Here is a 20,414-nt window from a genome sequence, read left to right on the forward strand (position 1 = left end):
TTCTCTGTAAAGCGCTACGGAATATGTGTGCGCTATATAAATAACTGGTAATAAATAAATAATAAGTGTTTGTGAGTACTTGGGTTCTAAGTGGAAGGCAACGGAGCAAAATATTCCTAGATTAACCACGTGAGCGCCGGGTTTTACACATACATACATACAGTACAGTTCATTATTTATTTATTTTGTGTTGCCCATAATCATTATCAGGTGCAGTTTTTATTATCATTTAAAATGGAAAGGACAGTACTCTACTATGCATTTTTTCACCTTTTTTTTTTCAATCTGTTTGTATTCTTTAGGTTGCAGATTATAGTTTTTCCTCGAATTCCTGACCCAGGAAAAGTATTATCGAATGATTTACAGGTAACGACTGTTTTCATTAACTGTAATTGTATTTGACTTTTGCCACCCATTTATCAATTCTGCCACTGAGCCACAAGATCTCTGTTGGATTTGGTCAGTCAGGAATCACTTGCTGGTATGCATGGGCCTGTCAGCGCAGTCAGAGCATTATTACAGACACATGCACACAGCCTCACTACATATAACCATATGAACAATGATAATCCAGTCATGTTTGCGGCCACACTCTCTGATATCCAACATCGCTGGTCAGTATCACAATGCGTTGGGCTGGCTTAAGAAATGTGTAACAAGTCAGATACTAGACCTTGCTAGATAGACACAGTTCTGTTCTCTAACATTTTACGTTCCTCATAGATGTTGTATGATATCAACACAATTACTCTGATTGGCTTCCACTACACACTATTGACTGATGATGTCATCGGAAACATGGATGACATTCTGTATTTTTGCCTACTTCTAAACCATTTTACAACACACAGCAGATTCTCTTTTTTCATGATATAAATATAGAACATGACAAGTTCTATTGAGCAAGATTTCTGAGTCAGTTCTCTGCTTTGTATCATCTTTGTACTTTGACGGTACATTGAGTTATTAATGGTCCACAGTATATACATGATAGGTATCCATCCATGTCTACAATATTATTGTACAGCATGGAAACCTCCAGCAGCCATTCAATATCCTCAAATATGGAGATACAAAAGTTTAACTTGCTGTTGTATTCACATGTACTGTATGTTACATAGAGAAGCCAATCTGATCAGCAGCGAGGCTGATGTGATAGTTTAGCATATGTTCTGCCCCTTAGTCCACCCATGTTGGTTCATGTGCTGTCTTCTGGTCTAAGCAGTCGGATTATCCATTAGGGCAATCTAGGCTCCTGTCTAGAGATCAGTGGGCAGTGAGAGGCCCTGATTTCCCTAACATGATTTTATGTGGTAATTGTTGACTACTGGATGAAGGGTAGGAGGACTACTGGATGGAGGGTAGGGGGCCCCAGACCAGTATCTTGGCTATATCACCTTATAGTCTAAAGGCCCCTACACACTGGACGACTCATAAAAGAGGCAATGTCGTTAACGATTTCCCTTGAACTCCCCGGCAGCTCCCTGGCAGTCCTGGACTGACGATATCATGCAAAACGTGTTCTTTTTGACAAACGATCAACTAATGACCTAGCATGCGTTCTTAACTTTTTCTAGTGCATCGTTAACAAGATTGCCAGATCTTACCAGCAGGAGGGAAGATCTGAAGATACGATGTACTACCCCGGGGTACGCGCATCGTTATCGTGATCGTGAGTGGACACTCATGACTTGCACGATTTGACAATCCGATGCGTCGAAATCGGCAAATTGAGCAAAATATCTGACAGTGTGTGGGCACCTTTAGGCAGATTCTTGGTCCTTGTGATCATAATAAGTTTCCACATTGCTCATAGATGGCCAAATAGAAGGTTTTTCTAAGACTTTCTTTTTCTGCTTTTGTGCTATTGTCTTATAGCCAGCAGACAATTACTGCTCGTTACTTTAAAAGGAGCAACTGCTATATCTGAAGAAGTTTGGGCAAAGGATTGTAGCAGATTATAAAGGTTTCAAAAAGGTCTTAAAATATAATACAAAGTGCTATAATATAACATGAAAAAGGTTCATTCGAAAAAAAAATGATTGCAGTGCAGATAATGATTGTAGACAAATAACATTAAAACGATCCACAGCAATATGTATTGATCTGGTGCAGCCCCACCCAGTCGCTGTAACATCGGGAACTTACCCTCTACACATAATTATAAACGCTTCATGTGTTCGGCAGAAGGGCTTGGTGTGGAAATATGACTTCTCCATTAATCTGACTGTGCACCAGTGGGAAGTATGATGAATGGTCAGGCTACAACATTTACATTTATTAAATGATATAAATAGAAATTCACAAATACACAGAACACTATATACCACAGTGCTGAGAATGAGTAAATATAGTTATTATACCAAGACGTTGTATTTACTGGTACTATGTGACAAAGTCCATGTTGCTGAGGTGTGTAACCCGCCCTTTCAGCCTGTGACTCTCTAGTGTTATGTAATAGGCAAGTGACACACAGGTGCTTTCTGTAAGCTATACTGACCTGGCACATACTCACTGTATTTATCTGCACATTGCTCTGAGTGAGCACTGTGTTCCTGGCAAACTATTGGTGAAAGCAGCGTCATAGAGCTTATCAGCACTTCCTTACACTGCCTGCAGTCAGGCTGATCCATGCTGATGTTCAGTCCCCTGTGTGTCACTAGTCACAGCATTACAGGGAGAAAGTCTGGTGGTCATTAGGAAAATAACCTGCCCTAGGAGCAGAGCTTCATCTGTGCAGGAAAACAGTTCTGCCACGTCTTTAATAACAGTTAATGTCATATATATATTAATATTTTATGTACATTTTATTGATTTTTTCATACATTGCAATGTAACAAATAAAACCATGTTTACAATATTATTAAGCAAATATACTTCAGTCAACCAGACTCTTATTAAAGATCAAGTAAATAGAGAATTTGGATGGTTGTCAGCTCATCCAAGAACAGAGCATCTATGTGCAGGGCAGCACAGACAGTGTAATGGTTAGCGTTACTGCCTCACAGCAATGAGATCATGGGTTCAATTCCCACCATGGCTCTAACTGTGGAGTTTGTATATTCTCCCTGTGCTTGTGTGGGTTTCCTTCAGGTACTCCGGTTTCCTCCCACACTCCAAAAATATACTGGTAGGTTAATTGGCTCCCTACAAAATTGACCAATGTGTGTGAGCATGTGGTAGGGAATATAGATTGTAAGCTCCACTGGGGCAGGGACTGATGTGAGTGGCCAAATATTCTCTGTGTAAAGCGCTGCGGAATATGTGTGCGCTATATAAATAACTGGTAATAAATAAATAATAAAATGTGCCCTTTGGAAGACATGAACAGGAAAAAGACAGCCCTGCTTAGAAAAAAAGAAAGCGTACAAGTGCAAGCCCAGGGGGGAGGGTAAAGCCAAAATGTCAACAGTTGTAGATTTGCTTCTTAGTAACTGTCTCTATAGGGCTGGTTCTAAAGTGTTTACACAAAAAGTGACCTGCCAATTATACCATTTGTGTTTTTAGTTTGGCTGTTACTCTAAAAAGAGGCTACTAACTAAACACTTGTTTAAATAATAGTGTTATCAAAATCTCCCTGTGATATACAGTGCATCCGGAAAGTATTCACAGCGCTTTATTTTTTCCACATTTTGTTATTTTACAGCCTTATTCCAAAATGGAATAAATTCATTTTTGTCCTCAAAATTCTACACACAATACCCCATAATGACAACGTGTAAAAAGTTTTTTTACGATTTTTGCAAATTTACTGATAAACATAAAATCTAATAAACAGAAAATCTAATTTCCTAAAACTATGAAATCTTTTACATACAAATAGCTGCTTCTATTTAACACGTCATATGAATAAGCTGTATCTATGTGCTTGAGTGTTTATAAGCTAAACTAAACAAAGTGGAAGTAACCACCTGATAGTAGCATACAGCAGTTCCAAACACAATTATCTAAAAAAAAAAAAAAAAATTAAGTAGAACCTACTGCATCAAGTTAGCACTGGCAAAATGTATTTCAAGTATAATGGTACTGTACATGGGATCTTTCCAACTACTAGTTCATAATATAAAGGTTGATGGTCATACGATTTGTACTGTATATTGCTTTATTATAATAAGTTTATCTGTTGTGCACACAAGTTTACTGTCTTATGTGGAAATATTCTAACCACTTCCAGATACATTGTGTGCCATAACAGTGCATCCGGAAAGTATTCACAGCGCTTCACTTTTTCCACATTTTGTTATGTTACAGCCTTATTCCAAAATGGAATAAATTCATGTTCATCCTCAAAATTCTACACACAATACCCCATAATGACAACGTGTAAAAAGTTATTTTGAGATTTTTGCAAATTTAATAAAAAGAAATCAATGGGCATAAGTATTCACAGCCTTTGCTCAATACTTTATTGATGCACCTTTGGCAGCAATTACAGCCTCAAGTCTTTTTGAATACGATGCCACAAGCTTGGCACACCTATCTTTGGGCAGTTTCGCCCATTCCTCTTTGCAGCACCTCTCAAGCTCCATCAGGTTGGATGGGAAGCGTCGGTGCACAGCCATTTTCAGATCTCTCCAGAGACGTTCAATCGGATTCAAGTCTGTGCTCTGGCTGGGCCACTCAAGGACATTCGCAGAGTTGTCCTGAAGCCACTCCTTTGATATCTTGGCTGTGTGCTTAGGGTCGTTGTCCTGCTGAAAGATGAACAGTCGCCCCATTCTGAAGTCATCCAGGATGTCTCTGTACATTGCTGCATTCATCTTTGCCTCTATCCTGACTAGTCTCCCAATTCCTGCTGCTGAAAAACATCCCCACAGCATGATGCTGCCACCACCATGTTTCACTGTAGGGATGGTATTGGCCTGGTGATGAGCGGTGCCTGGTTTCCTCCAAACATAGTGCCTGGCATTGACGCCAAAGAGTTCAATCTTTGTCTCATCAGACCAGAGAGTTTTGTTTCTCATGGTCTGAGAGTCCTTCAGGTGCATTTTGGCAAACTCCAGGCGGACTGCCATGTGCTTGTTACTAGGGAGTGGCTTCCGTCTGGCCACTCTACCATACAGGCCTGATTGGTGGATTGCTGCAGAGATGGTTGTCCTTCTGGAAGGTTCTCCTCTCTCCATAGAGGAATGCTGTAGCTCTGACAGAGTGACCATCGGGTTCTTGGTCACCTCCCTGACTAGCTCCCTTCTCCCCCGATCGCTCAGTTTAGACGGCCGGCCAGCTCTAGGAAGAGTCTGCTATTTACAGATGATGGAGGCCACTGTGCTCATTTGGACCCTTCAAAGCAGCAGATATTTTTCTGTACCCTTCCCCAGATTTGTGCCTCGAGACAATCCTGTCTCGGAGGTCTACAGACAATTCCTTGGACTTCATGCTTGGTTTGTGCTCTGACATGCACTGTCAAGTGTGGGACCTTATATAGACAGTTGTATGCCTATCAAAATCATGTCCAAACAACTGAATTTACCACAGATAGACTCCAATTAAGATGTAGGAACATCTCAATGATGATCAGTGGAAACAGGATGCACCTGAGATCAATTTAGAGCTTCATGGCAAAGGCTGGAAATACATATGTACGTGTGATTTCTTAGTTTTTTTTTATATTTTATTAAATTTGCAAAAATCTCAAAAAAATTTTTTACACGTTGTCATTATGGGGTATTGTGTGTAGAATTTTGAGGACAAAAATGAATTTATTCCATTTTGGAATAAGGCTGTAACATAACAAAATGTGGAAAAAGTGAAGCGTTGCGAATACTTTCCGGATGCACTGTATATCACTATTTACAGAGCATAAAAAGGAAAGTTGCAACACATATTATTCACTAGTGTCCAGGTACCACAGTCATTCATTATTAAATAATCATTAGAAAATCTACACAGCAATAGGAAAAATTATAATTCAGTAATGTGTTATAACATACTGGGGACATTTTCAAACTGAACACTTAGGGCCAGATTTAGAGATGGACACTAATGCGATCGCAGCTAATAGTTCCAAAGCTTACCTGAGCATAAGGACACCCACCGCTGTCTTCTCATATGCATACGATGTCGCTTACCTGCGTAACATTGACGCACACTGAGAAGCCATCTTGCCCTTGCGGAAGGTCTGACCAGTCGCAGACTCTGCAGGTCTCCTGACACACAGATAGCTCTCATGCTGCACAGGAGATCGCAAGGGCTTATTTATGCACGCCCATGTAACGGTGTATAAACGGTCAGGCACACCTACGTTTTTCTGATCCCCCACCCCCCGTTACCTCCCCCAAACGCTGACTGCCTGTCACTTGGCAAATGGGTTCTCTGTGCGTGCGGAATCGCAAGACAGTTGCAGCACGTGCGCGGTGCAGCTTATGCGCAATGGCGAACAATCGCTCGTTCTGCGTAAAATTCACCATTGTGTCCATCTCTGAATCAGGCCCTTAGTACAGTGATACAATTTCATTATAAATGGAGAATAAATGAAAAAATAAAGTACCTAAACACTGCCCACATAATGCTATGTCACCTCAGGGTGGTACTGTACTACTGTGCAATTATTTGCAACCTGCCAACACCGTCCACCCCCTCTCCTACTCCAACACCCCTAATGAGCCAACACTACATAACCAGAATTAACTACCCACTCTTCAGCTTTGTGCCCGGGATGTATCATGCATCACACATTCCCCCACTTGGTGCATGCATAGTGGGGCTTATTAACGCCATATGTATGAATAAATGAAAATATAAGCACAAAGGACAGTTCTTCTGATAAGAGCTGTCCTGCACATTATGAGGATTTCTAGGTTTAGGACCCGGGAGTCCTTCTGCGCATGTTAAAGGTTCTAAGCAGGCAATACTCGAACCTGTATGTGAGTTTTAGACACTTGCTGATTGTGAGCTATCCATGAAGATCTAATTCAGCACTTATTGTTACCGTACACTACATCTACAGTATCAATTATGCAATTTCCATGTCTATCATATTTCCTTTTAGTTTGCAATGTGAGTTGTACACAAAACTAACAACCGCAGAGGCTCATAATCACAGTGGCACATTTTAACTCAGCCAAAGGGCAAAATTTACTAAGCGGTGGTTTGATGGCGGTTTCTATTCTATTCTAAACCCCAGCGGTTTGGTGGCGGATTCTATTCTGTTCTAAACCCCGGGGGTTTGGTGGCGGTTTTGCAGCGGTTTCTAAATCACAGCCCTGTTCTTCTTTTCTATTCTAAAATGTATTTTGACTGTGGTTTGGCCGCGGTTTTGCTATCTGCAGATTTACCAAGGCCAAAACCGCTGCAAAACTGCCATCAAAACACATTTTAGAATAGAATAGAACAGGGGTGTCATTTAGAAACTGCTGCAAAGCCACCACCAAACCCCCGGGGTTTAGAACAGAATAGAACCCGCCACCAAACCGCCGGGGTTTAGAATAGAATAGAAACCGCTGTCAAACCGCCGCTTAGGAATTTTTGCCCAAAGTCTCTGAATATGGAAGTAGACCAAACTTCAGTAAAACCGTAACGGACAGTGGCCCTGATTCAGAGCCGGACGCTCTGACAGAGCGTTCGCTCTGAATCTGGGCCGTCCTTCTCTTTTTTTAGAGCAGCCTCCTGGCCGCTCGCATAGCTGTGGGTGACCGCCCACAGCTATAGCAAGCGGCCAAAAAGATGGTCGCAATGGTCAAGACCATCGCGACCATCGTGCTTGCGACGAGACCCTTGTGGTAGGGTCTCGTTGCCGCAAGCCCTGGAGTGCTTTCGGCTCTGTCAGAGCCGAGAGCACTCCCACTGACATCACTTGTGATGTCAGTGGGGGTGGCCCCAGAAGGTAGGCGTTCGTCTGGGCAGCCACGCTCCCGGCATGCCCACCAAAGGGGGCATGCTGTCACTCACAATCGACAGCACGCCCCCTTTGTAGCGAGACCCGGAGCGACGGCTTGGCCGTCGCTATCCGGGTCTCGCGCATGCGCACGACGGAGCCGGCTCCCTCGTGCGCATGCGCACTGGGCCAACATCGACCCGCTTGTGAGCGCTCAGGGCTCGCGAGCGGGTCTGAATCAGGCCCAGTATTCAGAGATGTATATAATAATGAGGTTTTCAGACCTCTAATAATAAATCTGTGCATGACATAATAGCATTTGTCAGTAAGGCAGTTTGTTAGCTAACCGTGTTCTGCTAAAACATGGGTACTGAAAAGTCCAATACAATTCTTTTCCAGGGTCACCACACAGTAGATTACAAACTTTTACTACGGTGAAGAAATCCTTTACATTCAACTGTATACTAATGTTATTTTTAACATAGTTCCCATTCAGCGGGGCAGCAATTGTTGGAATGACTCGTATAATAGGATCTGCCCGGAATAATGTGATTACGTTGACAGGATATGTTCCTAACAAAGGTTCTGCTTCTTTTCACGTAGTTTGACATCCGCTCCTGCATGAACAGTTACAGTACCAATGTGTCTGTAACTTGGCAGCACACACAAGTTCTGATTTTGGACTTGATTTAGAGATTGCTTATGCAATCGCAGCTGTAATTTTGCACGTAACGTAGCTAAGAGAATATACAAATGTTTACAAAGATTACCCGAGCCTAGGGACGCCCACTGCTGCCTTCTCATATCCGTCTGACGTCACAAACCAGCACAAACATTGGTAACATCCATGCAGATCAGGAAGTTATGCAACAAGTCTGTCCTGTCTCAAACACAGCATCTCTCTGACACGCAGAGAACTCTTATGCTGCAAAGGAGATCGCAATGGCTAAATTATGCACACCCTTGAAACGTAATTTAAATGGTCAGACACGCCTACCTTTACCTAGCCACCTATGGGCCTGATTCAGAGACGGATGCTAATGCGATCGCAACTGCATTTCCATACGCAACGCAGTTGCAAAAATATGCTAATGTTAGCAATGATCACCTGAGAATAAAAACACCCACTGCTGCCTTCTCACCTGTGTGCGACTAAGCATACCTACAATACATAAACATCGGTAACATCGAAGTTCATCGGCAGCCATTTTACCCTTGCGGCAGGTCTGATCTGCTGCAGGCCAGGGAGCTCTTCTGCAACGCAGAGCTGCATATGCAATTGTAGTGGCTAATTTATGCACACCCACGTAACGGCATTCAAACGACCAGGCACCCTGCGTTTCGCTAAGCACCACCTGTCAACACCCCAAACGGTCACTTCCTGTCAATCAATCTGTAATGGGCCTCCATGGTCTGCGTGAACTCAAGGCGATCGTACTGCCTTCGCGCACTGAGATGCATGCGCAATGGCAAACAATCGCTCGATCTGCGTGCAATTTGCAGTTGCGTTCATCTCTGAATCAGGTCCTATGTGCGAGCATAATCACAAAACAATCACTGGCTAACAATCGCTCGATGTGCGTAAATATCGACATTGCATACATCTCTGAATAAACAAAACTGCCAGTGTGCACATAGATCTGGCCAATCAGTGACTGCGTCAGTATATGTGTGTGTGGCCATTTACTTATAACATTGCGTAGAGTTCCCTGTTCATACTTTCAGTCTGACCTCCAAACAATCAGATTGATCTAATTTGGTTCTGCACATTTGTGGCCTTATAGCAGCCATATTCCGCTATCAGGCTAACAACCGGGGTCTAAATGTCCAGCATTAAATGTTACTGGGAAGTATTTCAGCTGGTTATGCAGAAGTTTTAAAAGTCTACTTGAAAAAGTGATAAAATGAACCAAGAGAAGGTTAGGTTTAGGGAGCGTAGAGGGCTTAGGGTTAGGTTTTGGGGGGCAAGGGTTAGGGTTAGACACCCCTGTGGGGAGGGTTAGATGCCTCCGGCGGGAAGGTTAGGACTAGGCACCCCCCCGGGAGGGTTAGGTTAAGGGGGGGTTAAGGTTAGGCACAAGCGGGGGAGGTTAGGGTTAGGCACCACTAAGGGAGGTGGGCGGTAGAACTGCGCTCTCGTTGACCAGGGGGTGGTGTGTTGTGGTTTCAGGGTGCTGCACCTTTGTGTGGGAGTACCTTTCCCGCACTGAAAATGTATGGGGGTAGGGGGGGTAAGGTGCGCTCTTCCTAGTAGTGGTGATGGTGATGACTTGTGTGTGTTTGTGAGTGGTGTTAATTAGAATGTTTCTTCTGGTGGTGGTGGTGTTTTGGGAGTGAGAAGGAGGGTGTGATTGGGTATGGAGTGTAGTTTGGAGTAATGTGAAAAGGGGAATGAAATAGGATCAAAATTAGGCCAGCGAGACACAATCATTTGGGGCAAAATCTTTTATTGAGTAGTCACAATGCTGCTCTGTTAAGATCCCGGGCAGGTTAGTGGGGTTCAGTGATGAGTGGTGATGAGACTGGGGAGGTAGGTGGACCCTTTTAGGGGGCTCCTTCCCGCGCGGTTCAGTGACCTTGCACGTCACCCCTGGTGGACCTATGGTCGACAGTCTAGGAAGTCTCGGGGGGTAGGGGATTTGCAGAGTGGGTTGGAACACCTGTGCGGCGTCCCCCGTGTTGGTGTGAGTCTTGGCAGTACTTCCCTACCGGTAGGTTTTTTGTTATGGTGATGTAGGTTGACGTTGTGGCCGTTGCAGATAGGTTGGAAGCTGCAGGTTTGTTGGTGAGCTGGATCAGCGTGTTGCTGGTGTGCTGCAGGTGCACGGCTGTTCTGATTGGTCTGCGGAGGTCAGCGACCGGAGTATGCCGCTGAAGTTGGCTCTTGGTCGTGCTGCTGGTGGTGCGGAGCCAGAGGTGTGGATGGGTGAGCCGCTGGGAGGCTGGGTTGCAGCGTGTGTGCTGGGACCACCTCTGGGGGGGTGGTCTGCCCGGGATACTGATTAAAAAAAAGCCAGGGAGGAGGGGGGATGTGGAAAGTGTGACCGGGATGGAGCTGGTCACGGGCGATGTTGGCTGGGCGGACTTGCGGCCGGATGTGCGGGATGCTCTTATCACTGACAGTCCCTCGTGGAAATGAGGATCGACGGTGGAGACACCTCTGGCCAGGAGTGAGTTGCTGAGCACGCCTGGGAGCAGGGGGGGAGATAGGCTGGTCCGGGGTGGATCCGGTCACTGGAGGTGTGAGCGGTGTGGACCAGCAGGCGGGTGGGCTGAGAGCTTTCTGCACTGGTGGTCCCTGGTGGGGATGGGGATCTTTAGTGGAGGTCAGCCTGGATCGGTGTCGGGTTTGATGTGAGGGTCTCCAACGCGTTTCGGCACAGGTGCCTTCTTTAAGGAGGTGTGAGAGGATCAATGCTTCTGAGGTTCTTATGTAGGGCACTTCCGGGGGTGGGGGTGTGATCAGGTGACTCATGGGGCCAATGGTATGTTTGAAAGGTAATATGGTGCAGGTGTGTGCAGGGACTTGCTGAATAGTGATGCGGTGCAGGTGTGTGCAAGGACTAGCTGGAGTTATAAGTGTAATCATATTAGGCCAATGGTGTGTTTGAAAGGTAATGCGGTGCAGGTGTGTGCAGGGACTTGCTGAATGATGGTGCGGTGCAGGTGTGTGCAGGAACTAGCTGGAGTGATAAGTGTAATTAGATTAGGCCAATGGTGTGTTTGAGAGGTAATGTGGTGCAGGTGTGTAGGGACTTGCTGAATGATGATGCAGTGCAGGTGTGTGCAGGGACTAGCTGGAGTGATAAGTGTAATCATATTGGGCCAATGATGTGTTTGAAAGGTAATGCGTTGCAGGTGTGTGTAGGGACTTATTGAATGGTGATGCGGTGCAGGTGTGTGCAGGGACTAGCTGGAGTGATAAGTGTAATCATATTGGGCCAATGATGTGTTTGAAAGGTAATGCGGTGCAGGTGTGTGTAGGGACTTGTTGAATGGTGATGCGGTGCAGGTGTGTGCAGGGACTAGCTGGAGTGATAAGTGTAATCATATTGGGCCAATTATGTGTTTGAAAGGTAAAGCGGTGCAGGTGTGTGTAGGGACTTATTGAATGGTGATGCGGTGCAGGTGTGTGCAGGGACTAGCTGGAGTGATAAGTGTAATCATATTAGGTCAATGGTGTGTTTGAAAGGTAATGTGGTGCAGGTGTGTGCAGAGACTTGCTGAATGATGCGGTGCAGGTGTGTGCAGGAACTACAGTAGCTGGAGTGATAAGTGTAATCATATTAGGTCAATGGTGCGTTTGAAAGGTAATGCGGTGCAGGTGTGTGCAGAGACTTGCTGAATGATGCGGTGCAGGTGTGTGCAGGAACTAGCTGGAAGCTCAGAAGCATTGATCCTCTCACACCTCCTTGAAGAAGGCACCTGTGCCGAAACGCGTTGGGGACCCTCACATCAAACCCGACACCGATCCAGGCTGACCTCCACTAAAGATCCCCATCCCCACCAGGGACCACCAGTGCAGAAAGCTCTCAGCCCACCCGCCTGCTGGTCCGCACCGCTCACACCTCCAGTGACCGGCTCCACCCTGGACCAGCCTATCTCCCCCCCTGCTCCCAGGCATGCTCAGCAACTCACTCCTAGCCAGGGGTGTCTCCACCGTCGATCCCCATTTCCACAAGGGACCGTCAGTGATAAGAGCATTCCGCACATCCGGCAGCAAGTCCGCCCAGCCAACATCGCCAGTGACCAGCTACATCCCGGTCACACTTTCCACATCCCCCCTCCTCCCTGGCTTTTTTTTAATCAGTATCCCGGGCAGACCACCCCCCAGGGGTGGTCCCAGCACACACGCTGCAACCCAGCCTCCCAGCGGCTCACCCATCCACACCTCTGGCTCCGCACCACCAGCGACACGACCAAGAGCCAACTTCAGCTGCATACTCCGGTCGCTGACCTCCGCAGACCAATCAGAACAGCCGTGCACCTGCAGCACACCAGCAACACGCTGATCCAGCTCACCAACAAACCTGCAGCTTCCAACCTATCTGCAACGGTTGCAACGTCGACCTACATCACCATAACAAAAAACCTACCGGTAGGTAAGTACTGCCAAGACTCACACCAACACGCGGGACGCCGCACAGGTGTTCCAACCCACTCTGCAAATCCCCCCACCCCCGAGACTTCCTAGACTGTCGACCATAGGTCCAGCAGAGGTGACGTGCAAGGGCACTGAACCGCACGGGAAGGAGCCCCCTCAAAGGGACCACCGACCTCCCCAGTCTCATCACCACTCATCACTGAACCCCACCCACCTGCCCGGGATCTTAGCATTGTGACTACTCAATAAAAGATTTTGCCCCAAATTACTGTGTCTCGCTGGCCTCATTTTGATCCTATTTCATTCCCCTTTTCACATTACTCCAAACTACACTCCATAACTAATCATACCCTCCTTCTCACTCCCAAAACACCACCACCACCAGAAGAAACATTCTAATTAACACCACTCACAAACACACACAAGTCATCACCATCACCACTACTAGCAGGAAGGGCGCAACTTAGCCCCCCTACCACCACTAAGGGAGGGCAAGGGCGGGGCGGAGAGGGGTAGGGATATGGTACTTATCTGCCCTATCGGGATCTTCTCCCTTCGGGCTGCCGGCATCGGGATATGAACCGGCGGCTATTCAGCCGCTGGGACTTCATACCCATTCCCTTCTAAAGGGTAACTGTATCCAAAATGGGAAACCATACACAGCATACAAACAAAATGGTCTTATACTGACTATTGGTTGCAGGTGTTTTAAAAGGTGAAGTGAGATCAAGCAATTCTTATTTACGTAACAAGGAGGAGAAGTCACATCTCATGTTTAGGTCACACTCTTAGTGAATCTGAACTGTAGAAAAAGCTGAAACTGCAAAGCACAGCATATCCGCACACTGTGACACCACTCAGGGCCTGATTCAGCAAGGAACGCAAAGGAGAAAACGCACACACTAGGCCGATGTATTTGAACTGCGCATGTATCCCTCTGCGTGTGCGCGAACTAGCCAGTTCGATCGGGCTATGGTACGCAGGCTACACACAGTGTGTACGCAGACCCTTACGATATTGATTTACAGGAAGTGCCGTTTGTGGGTGATGACGGGGGGTGGTCAGGTGAACGCAGGCGTTATAACGTCATTATAGGGGCGTGCATAATTAAGGCAGTGCGGCGGCAAACGCAGCCATACCGTAAGCTGTATACAGGAAGCAGCCAAATTCCTGCGGCAGGTCAGGTCAACCACTATTATGCTAATAGATCCGATGGTTCTCGATGTTACCGATGTTTATACTATCTTGCGTGTTGATCAGGCTGTGAGTAAAGGGAGATGGGCGGCCTAGTATGGGTCTGGGTGTCTGCATCTTGTGCTGCGGCCTCTGTGCGTATGCATTGATTAGCATATTCTCGCAGCGGACGGGTGCGTGTCTTCATCCGTGCGTTCCTTGCTGAATCAGGCCCTCAGTGTCTATAATGTTATTTATAATTTCATAATGCATTTCACTGCTAAATTGCTTCAAACTATGTCATGTATAATACTTTATAAATGGACCTTGATGAACTTCTTTCATAATTTGTCTATTGAACTTCGACATATGCGTTTTTTCAGCATATAAATAAAATTTGCCTGTTAAAGGCCAGATAATTGGTAAATGTAGTATACAGAAGAGGTATTGTGCTGTACTGTTGTTCAATCCTAAATAATAGAAACAGTATCAGGGACAAGGAAATTATCAGTTTAAATGTTTCAAAACTGGGACTATCGCTGGGGATTATGGGCCTGATTCAGAGCCGGACACTTTGACCAGAGCGCTCGCACTGAATCAGGGCCCTCCTCCATGAAAATGGAGCGTCCTCCTGGACGCTCGTATAGCTGTGGGTGACCACCCACAGCTATAGCGAGCGTCCATGATGATGGTCGCGATGGTCAAAGACCATCGCGACCATCGGGCTTGCGACGAGACCCTGCGGTAGGGTCTCGCTGCCGCAAGCCCTGGAGTGATTTTGGCAAAATCACTCCCACTGACATCATTACTGATGTCAGTGGGGCCGGACTCAGATGGTAGGCGTTCCCATGGGAACGCCTCCGTCTGGCCAGCACGCCCACCAAAGGGGGTGTGCTGTCACTCACCATCGACAGCACGCCCCCTTTGGTGCGAGACCCCGAGCGACGTATTTCTCGTCGCTCGCCGGGCCTCGCGCATGCGCACGACGGAGCTCCCTCCGTCGTGCGCATGCGCATTCACCAAACATCGACCCGCTTGCGAGCGAACTTTGCTCGCAAGCGGGTCTGAATGACCCCCTATGTGCAGGTGACATTTATGCTGTCTGAAGCTGTGTACACACCTGATAGATATATCTGCAGATGATGGTAGTTCATACACACTGAACAACCATCACTGCCATCTAAAGATAAATCTTGGCCGGGGGTCCTGCTTGCCAGGGGTAGCGTCGCGCCTCCCCTCCCCAGCAGCCTCTGCTGCAGGTGTACGGGTGGTCGGCTGACACAGCACGATGCACCAATACATCTGCAGATATATCTGCCATCGGATGTGCTGCACAGCCAAAGCGATATATCGGCCGTTCAATTGATCGGCCAATATATCTGCCAGTTTGTACCCAGCATAAATATTCACTGCTTCTCATAAAATAGTATGCAGCATAACACAGCTAGCCCATCAATTACACTGTGTGACCAGGGCCGCAACTAGGGGGGGGGCTGGAGGTGAGCCGCTGTACCCGGTGCCAGTGACCTCCAGCCCGGCGCTGCAGAGAGGCTCCAAGCCGGGCGCCCGCTGGTAATATTTATTACCAGCAGGCGCCCGGCTCCTTCTCTGCAGCGACGCGGTGTAGCCGGAGCCGGAGGCTGGAGTTCTCTCCCGAACTCCAGCTTCCGGCTCTCCCCACGGGCACTATGGGAGAGACGTCATGACGTTTCCCCCATAGTTCCGAGGAGCAGCCGGCAGACCGGACGCGCCGCTGAATGCAGGAGCAGGGTTCAGGGTAAGTATTTTTTTTTTTTTTTTAATAAGCTGCACTACAGGGGCATTATTATGGGGACAGGAGCATTACTATGGGGGCATGGGCAATAATGGGCATTACTAATGGGGCATGAGCACTACAGGGGCATTACTATTGGGACATGGGCACTACAGAGACATTACCACAGGGGCATTACTGTGGGGGCATGGGCACTACAGGGACATTACTGTAAGGGCACTACAGGGATATTACTATGGGGGCATGGGCACTACAGGGGCATTACTATGAGCATTGACACTACAGGGGCATTACTATGAAAGCATGGGCACTACAGGGGCATTACCACAAGGGCATTAATATGGGAGCATGGGCACTACAGGGGCATTACTATGGGGGTATTAACATATGGGCATTACAATATGGGCACTATTACAGGGGCATTGCTATGGGGGTATTACTATGGGGGCATTATCATATGGGCACTACTACAGGGACATTACCTCAGGGGGCATTACTATAGGGGCACTGCTGCAGAGGGAATTACCAGGGGGGGGCGCCAAATTACTGTCTTGCCCCTGGTGACAAAAATCCTAGTTTCGGTCCTGGTGTGACTTGTGATGTATTATACAGAATCACCATATAAACATGCTATTAATGTGTAATAGACAGTAGAGAGCACACTTTATTAAGTACTGTACTGTATAATATATTGTATCATGTATGTTATTAAGCTTAGTGATGCACACCATTTGATATATTTGCACTTTAACCACAAGCCTGGAGTGGTCGCATCAGATGTGACCATGCCAGGCTGGGCTCTCCCTGACATGGTCACATCTGATGCGACCATTCAAACACCCTGCTGGCGGCTTCTGGAAGTTAGTCTTCCAACAGCCACTGCTTCTATTCCAGGCTCTGCCGATCACTGCTGGGTGCATTGATCGGCCAGCCCAGCGACACCCCCCACCCGGGGGCTACAGAGAGGAGCAGCCCGCAGGGTAATATACTGAAAGGAGTCACTCTGCTCCTGTGTATGCCCGGTGACTACAGAGAACAGCAGCTGCCGGGGTAATATACTGAAAGAAGTCACTCTGCTCCTGTGTATGCCCGGTGACTACAGAGAACAGCAGCTGTCGGGGTAATATACTGAAAGGGGTCACTCTGCTCCTGTGCTCTTCTCTGCAGCCACCGGGATAATGTGCTAAAGGAGCAGCTGTGCACCTGTGTGTGCACGGCGGCTGTTCTCTGCAGCCACCGAGTTATTGAATTGAAGGAGCAGCTCTGCACCTGTGTGTGCACGGCGGCTGTTGTTCTCTGCAGCCACCAAGTTATTGAATTGAAGGAGCAGCTCTGCACCTGTGTGTGTACGGTAGCTGGCCGGGGTAATGTAATATAAAGTATGCAACACTGTGACTGGGGGGCAGCTGTGGGGGGTGCTGCTGGGAGGAGACATGGATTTACAGGGGCCAGGAAAAATGTAAATGCAGGCTGTCCCCCAGCCACAGTAGGAATGGCCATCGGTGGGTTAACCATCGCTTAACATCGATGGTGTGTACCCATCCACATGAGATTATCGAATGTCTCACCCATCGATGGTCAGCCCTACTCTTTAAGCCAGTGGGTAGTGACGGGGGTGGAGCTATGCTCCGTTTCCCGGCACCAGGTAAGGGAGAAAAATAAAATCTGGTGCTCTGTGCCATCAAAGGGATGTTCATCGGTGGGGTGTCCATTGATGTGTACCATCGATAGGCCCATTGGTGGTTACCATTGATGGTGCAAAAACCATCTTTGGTGAACCATCGATCGTTTGCACCCCCTGGATGGCCACCGCTGCTGGTGGCACAGCAGGCCGCTGGCCAATCAAAATTGGGGGCAGGGCTTAGTGGCCGCTGGGAGACATGGCTAAACTCCGTACTGACAAGGAAGAAAGAAACATTGGCTCCCTCTCAATCATTGTTCTCTGCCATCGACGGCAGAACTAGCAAACATCGGTTGACCACCATCAATGTTTTAAAACATCGATGGACGATGGCCATCCCTACCCTAGTGTATAACCATAGCAGTGCCACTCCTACCCCACCTCATGTATCACAATTTTCAGATATATCAATTTCCGGATATATCAGTGGGGAAAATAAATTATATATTATTTTTATCGATATTAGTGAACCCTTATCAATCAAGATTATTGATACAAGACTGCTGATTCGGAATGGTTAAATAGTTGAAAGTTCAAGTTCATGCACTGTTTACCATAAAAATGGCTATTTTTATGGTATATTGATTAAAAAAATATATTATTATTTTTTTAAATAAAATTGTATTGGATAAGTGTTAAATAGATGTTCTTGACCTAATTCAGTCATAAAAAATCTGACAATTTGTAAGCGGTTTTTGGAATAAATATTAGCCAGTTAAGTAGTTAATATGAAGCAGAATAGACATACATATCCAAATTCAATGAATATTGCAGTAGTTATTTGAGCAAGTTTTTATTTCTAAGTTGAGACTCAATTTAACAATATTTTAGTGAAATACTATTTTAAAATATATTTATCTTTACCTATTTTGCAAATGTATAGAATATTCTATTTGTCCTAAGGTCATTTTATTATTATTAGTAATACATCTTTTACAGTGAAAAACAAAAGAAACTACAATCTTTCTGTGCCAGGACCATTATAAATGGGCAGAGCACACATTGCATATTCCCCAGAAAACAGTAATGAGATGAATACAAGTGAAAGGATATAATCCAAATAAAATAAAGGCTATTGCATAGACTTTAGTTTTCTAGCAGTATACACAGAAATTACAAATCATTGGCCCTCATTCAGAGCCGCTCGTTAGCGGCAGTACGCTCGTTCCGAGCGATGTTTGCACATCTGCGCATGCGTACGGTTTTTAGTACGCATGCGCGAACCAGTCAGTGCGGCCGAAAATCGTTTGTACGCTATATAGCGAGTGCCTGCTATTTTGAGTGACAGAATGAGGCGTATGTGGGTGGTAACAGGGGAAGGTGCTTGAAAATGGGGAGTGGAGATCCGAACGCAGGCGTGCTTAAAGGTCAAAACGGGCGTTTTATGGGTGTGTATATTTAAAACAGCAGCGTCATTGACCACGTCACTGGGTTATTTTATAGCCAGAACTGCTCGCAAATTTGTGGTAGCAAACACCAACCACAAGAATAGCGAGCAGTTCATACGCTGGTCGATGTACTCGATTAATCTAATAAATAGCGGACATGACGTATGGTGCGAGCGGCCAGGGGGCGTTTTTAACAAATAAACGAGCGTATGTTTTGCTCGTTCGTTCAGACTTAGAGGTGTGAACAGACTGCAATGTGCGTACGGATCATTTGAATAGCCACCCCTTGTTTTTAAACGAACGACCGCAAATAGCGAACGGCTCTGAATGAGGGCCTTTGTTCTTAAATTCAAAATAACATAATATTACTTGGCAAAATTTTTACAGCTGGAAGTCATTAAGCTTTCGGTAAACAAATTATATTGATTAAAATAATGAATTTATGTGTTTTAAATAAATGGTAAAGTATTGCAGTATATTTATGGAAGATGATTAATGGTCTAATCTTTGTTTCCTTAATAGCAGTGGATAAAGAACGGCAGATATGTCTACAATGAGCCCAGAAAAGAAGAGATCTGTCAGGTGTCTCTGCTAGAAACTACCAGAGAATGAGACTGTCTTCTTCTATAAGTCACGGGGAAAATGTGAAGAGAAATCTATTTTTGTCCTCAGGTTTACATCTTGTGGCAGCACAACTTTAAGCAGGAGCTTAGGGACCGATCATTGCCACAGTGTGTGAGCTCTTGTGTGAAGTCACATAGCTGACAGCAGAAATCTGTGTTTCGTGTTATAAAGTAATCGCGTCTACTGGAATGTGACGAAGAGTGAAAAGTCTTGTAAGGAGGATAGAGAGGTTATATCTATTGTGTGGGGCTGAAATCGTGGATGGAATCCTACGGCTGACTGTTGGACTACACATTGGTGCTGCAATTACTGTATCTCTGTCACTTTTCTTTGTCAGTGGCGTGTTACAGGGGGGAAACTACGTACAGTCACAGAGGTCGCTTATAAGATAGCCCTGGGGAGTGTCCAGTGCCAAAGAAGATACTGATTACTGGCTCTGAGGTCAGTACACACAGTAATCATTGTGACTGCAGAATGCCAAAGCGCTTTGTAGTTCTAGATTATAGGGCAGTCCTGTTGTAAGGCTCTGCCTGGAATTGAACCCATGACTTATCCAATCCACTATCTGCTCCTTACTGGGGGTTCGCTCTCTCCCTGCTATCCTCTTTGTGTGTATTGTTCTGAGATGAGCACTGTAGTCTCTTAACAAAGTCAGATATAGTCAATTTATATCAGCCTACTGATACGTTGGTGGCTGCTGATGCGTATTGTGATTTTTACCCTTTATCCAAACCTGTTCCTGGTACTTTTTTGATAGTGCTGTTGTGCCTGTTACTGTCCTTGTAGGCAACCTTTGTGCCTTCTGCATAAGTTTTAGCCATAGTCTTGTTTTCAGTCATAGTTTGTCAAAGTTAATG

The 20,414-nt window shown here is 46.0% G+C and overlaps 1 protein-coding gene across 1 annotated transcript in view; it reads left to right on the top strand.

Annotated features, from left to right (window-relative positions):
- The window catches only part of LOC148538624 (interleukin-13 receptor subunit alpha-1-like), an 82,972-nt gene extending 63,175 nt beyond the window's left edge, over window positions 1-19,797 (top strand). Inside the window, exons 10-11 of the mRNA XM_088453505.1 lie at window positions 303-366; window positions 19,456-19,797. Coding sequence (XP_088309631.1) covers window positions 303-366; window positions 19,456-19,545 — 154 coding nt within the window. The 3' untranslated portion in view covers window positions 19,546-19,797. The remainder of the gene's footprint in view (window positions 1-302; window positions 367-19,455) is intronic.
- Window positions 19,798-20,414: the final 617 nt, after the last annotated feature.

The sequence above is a fragment of the Taudactylus pleione genome, unplaced genomic scaffold, assembly GCF_031769625.1.
Source record: "Taudactylus pleione unplaced genomic scaffold, aTauple2 ptg000039l, whole genome shotgun sequence".
NCBI lineage: Eukaryota > Metazoa > Chordata > Amphibia > Anura > Myobatrachidae > Taudactylus > Taudactylus pleione.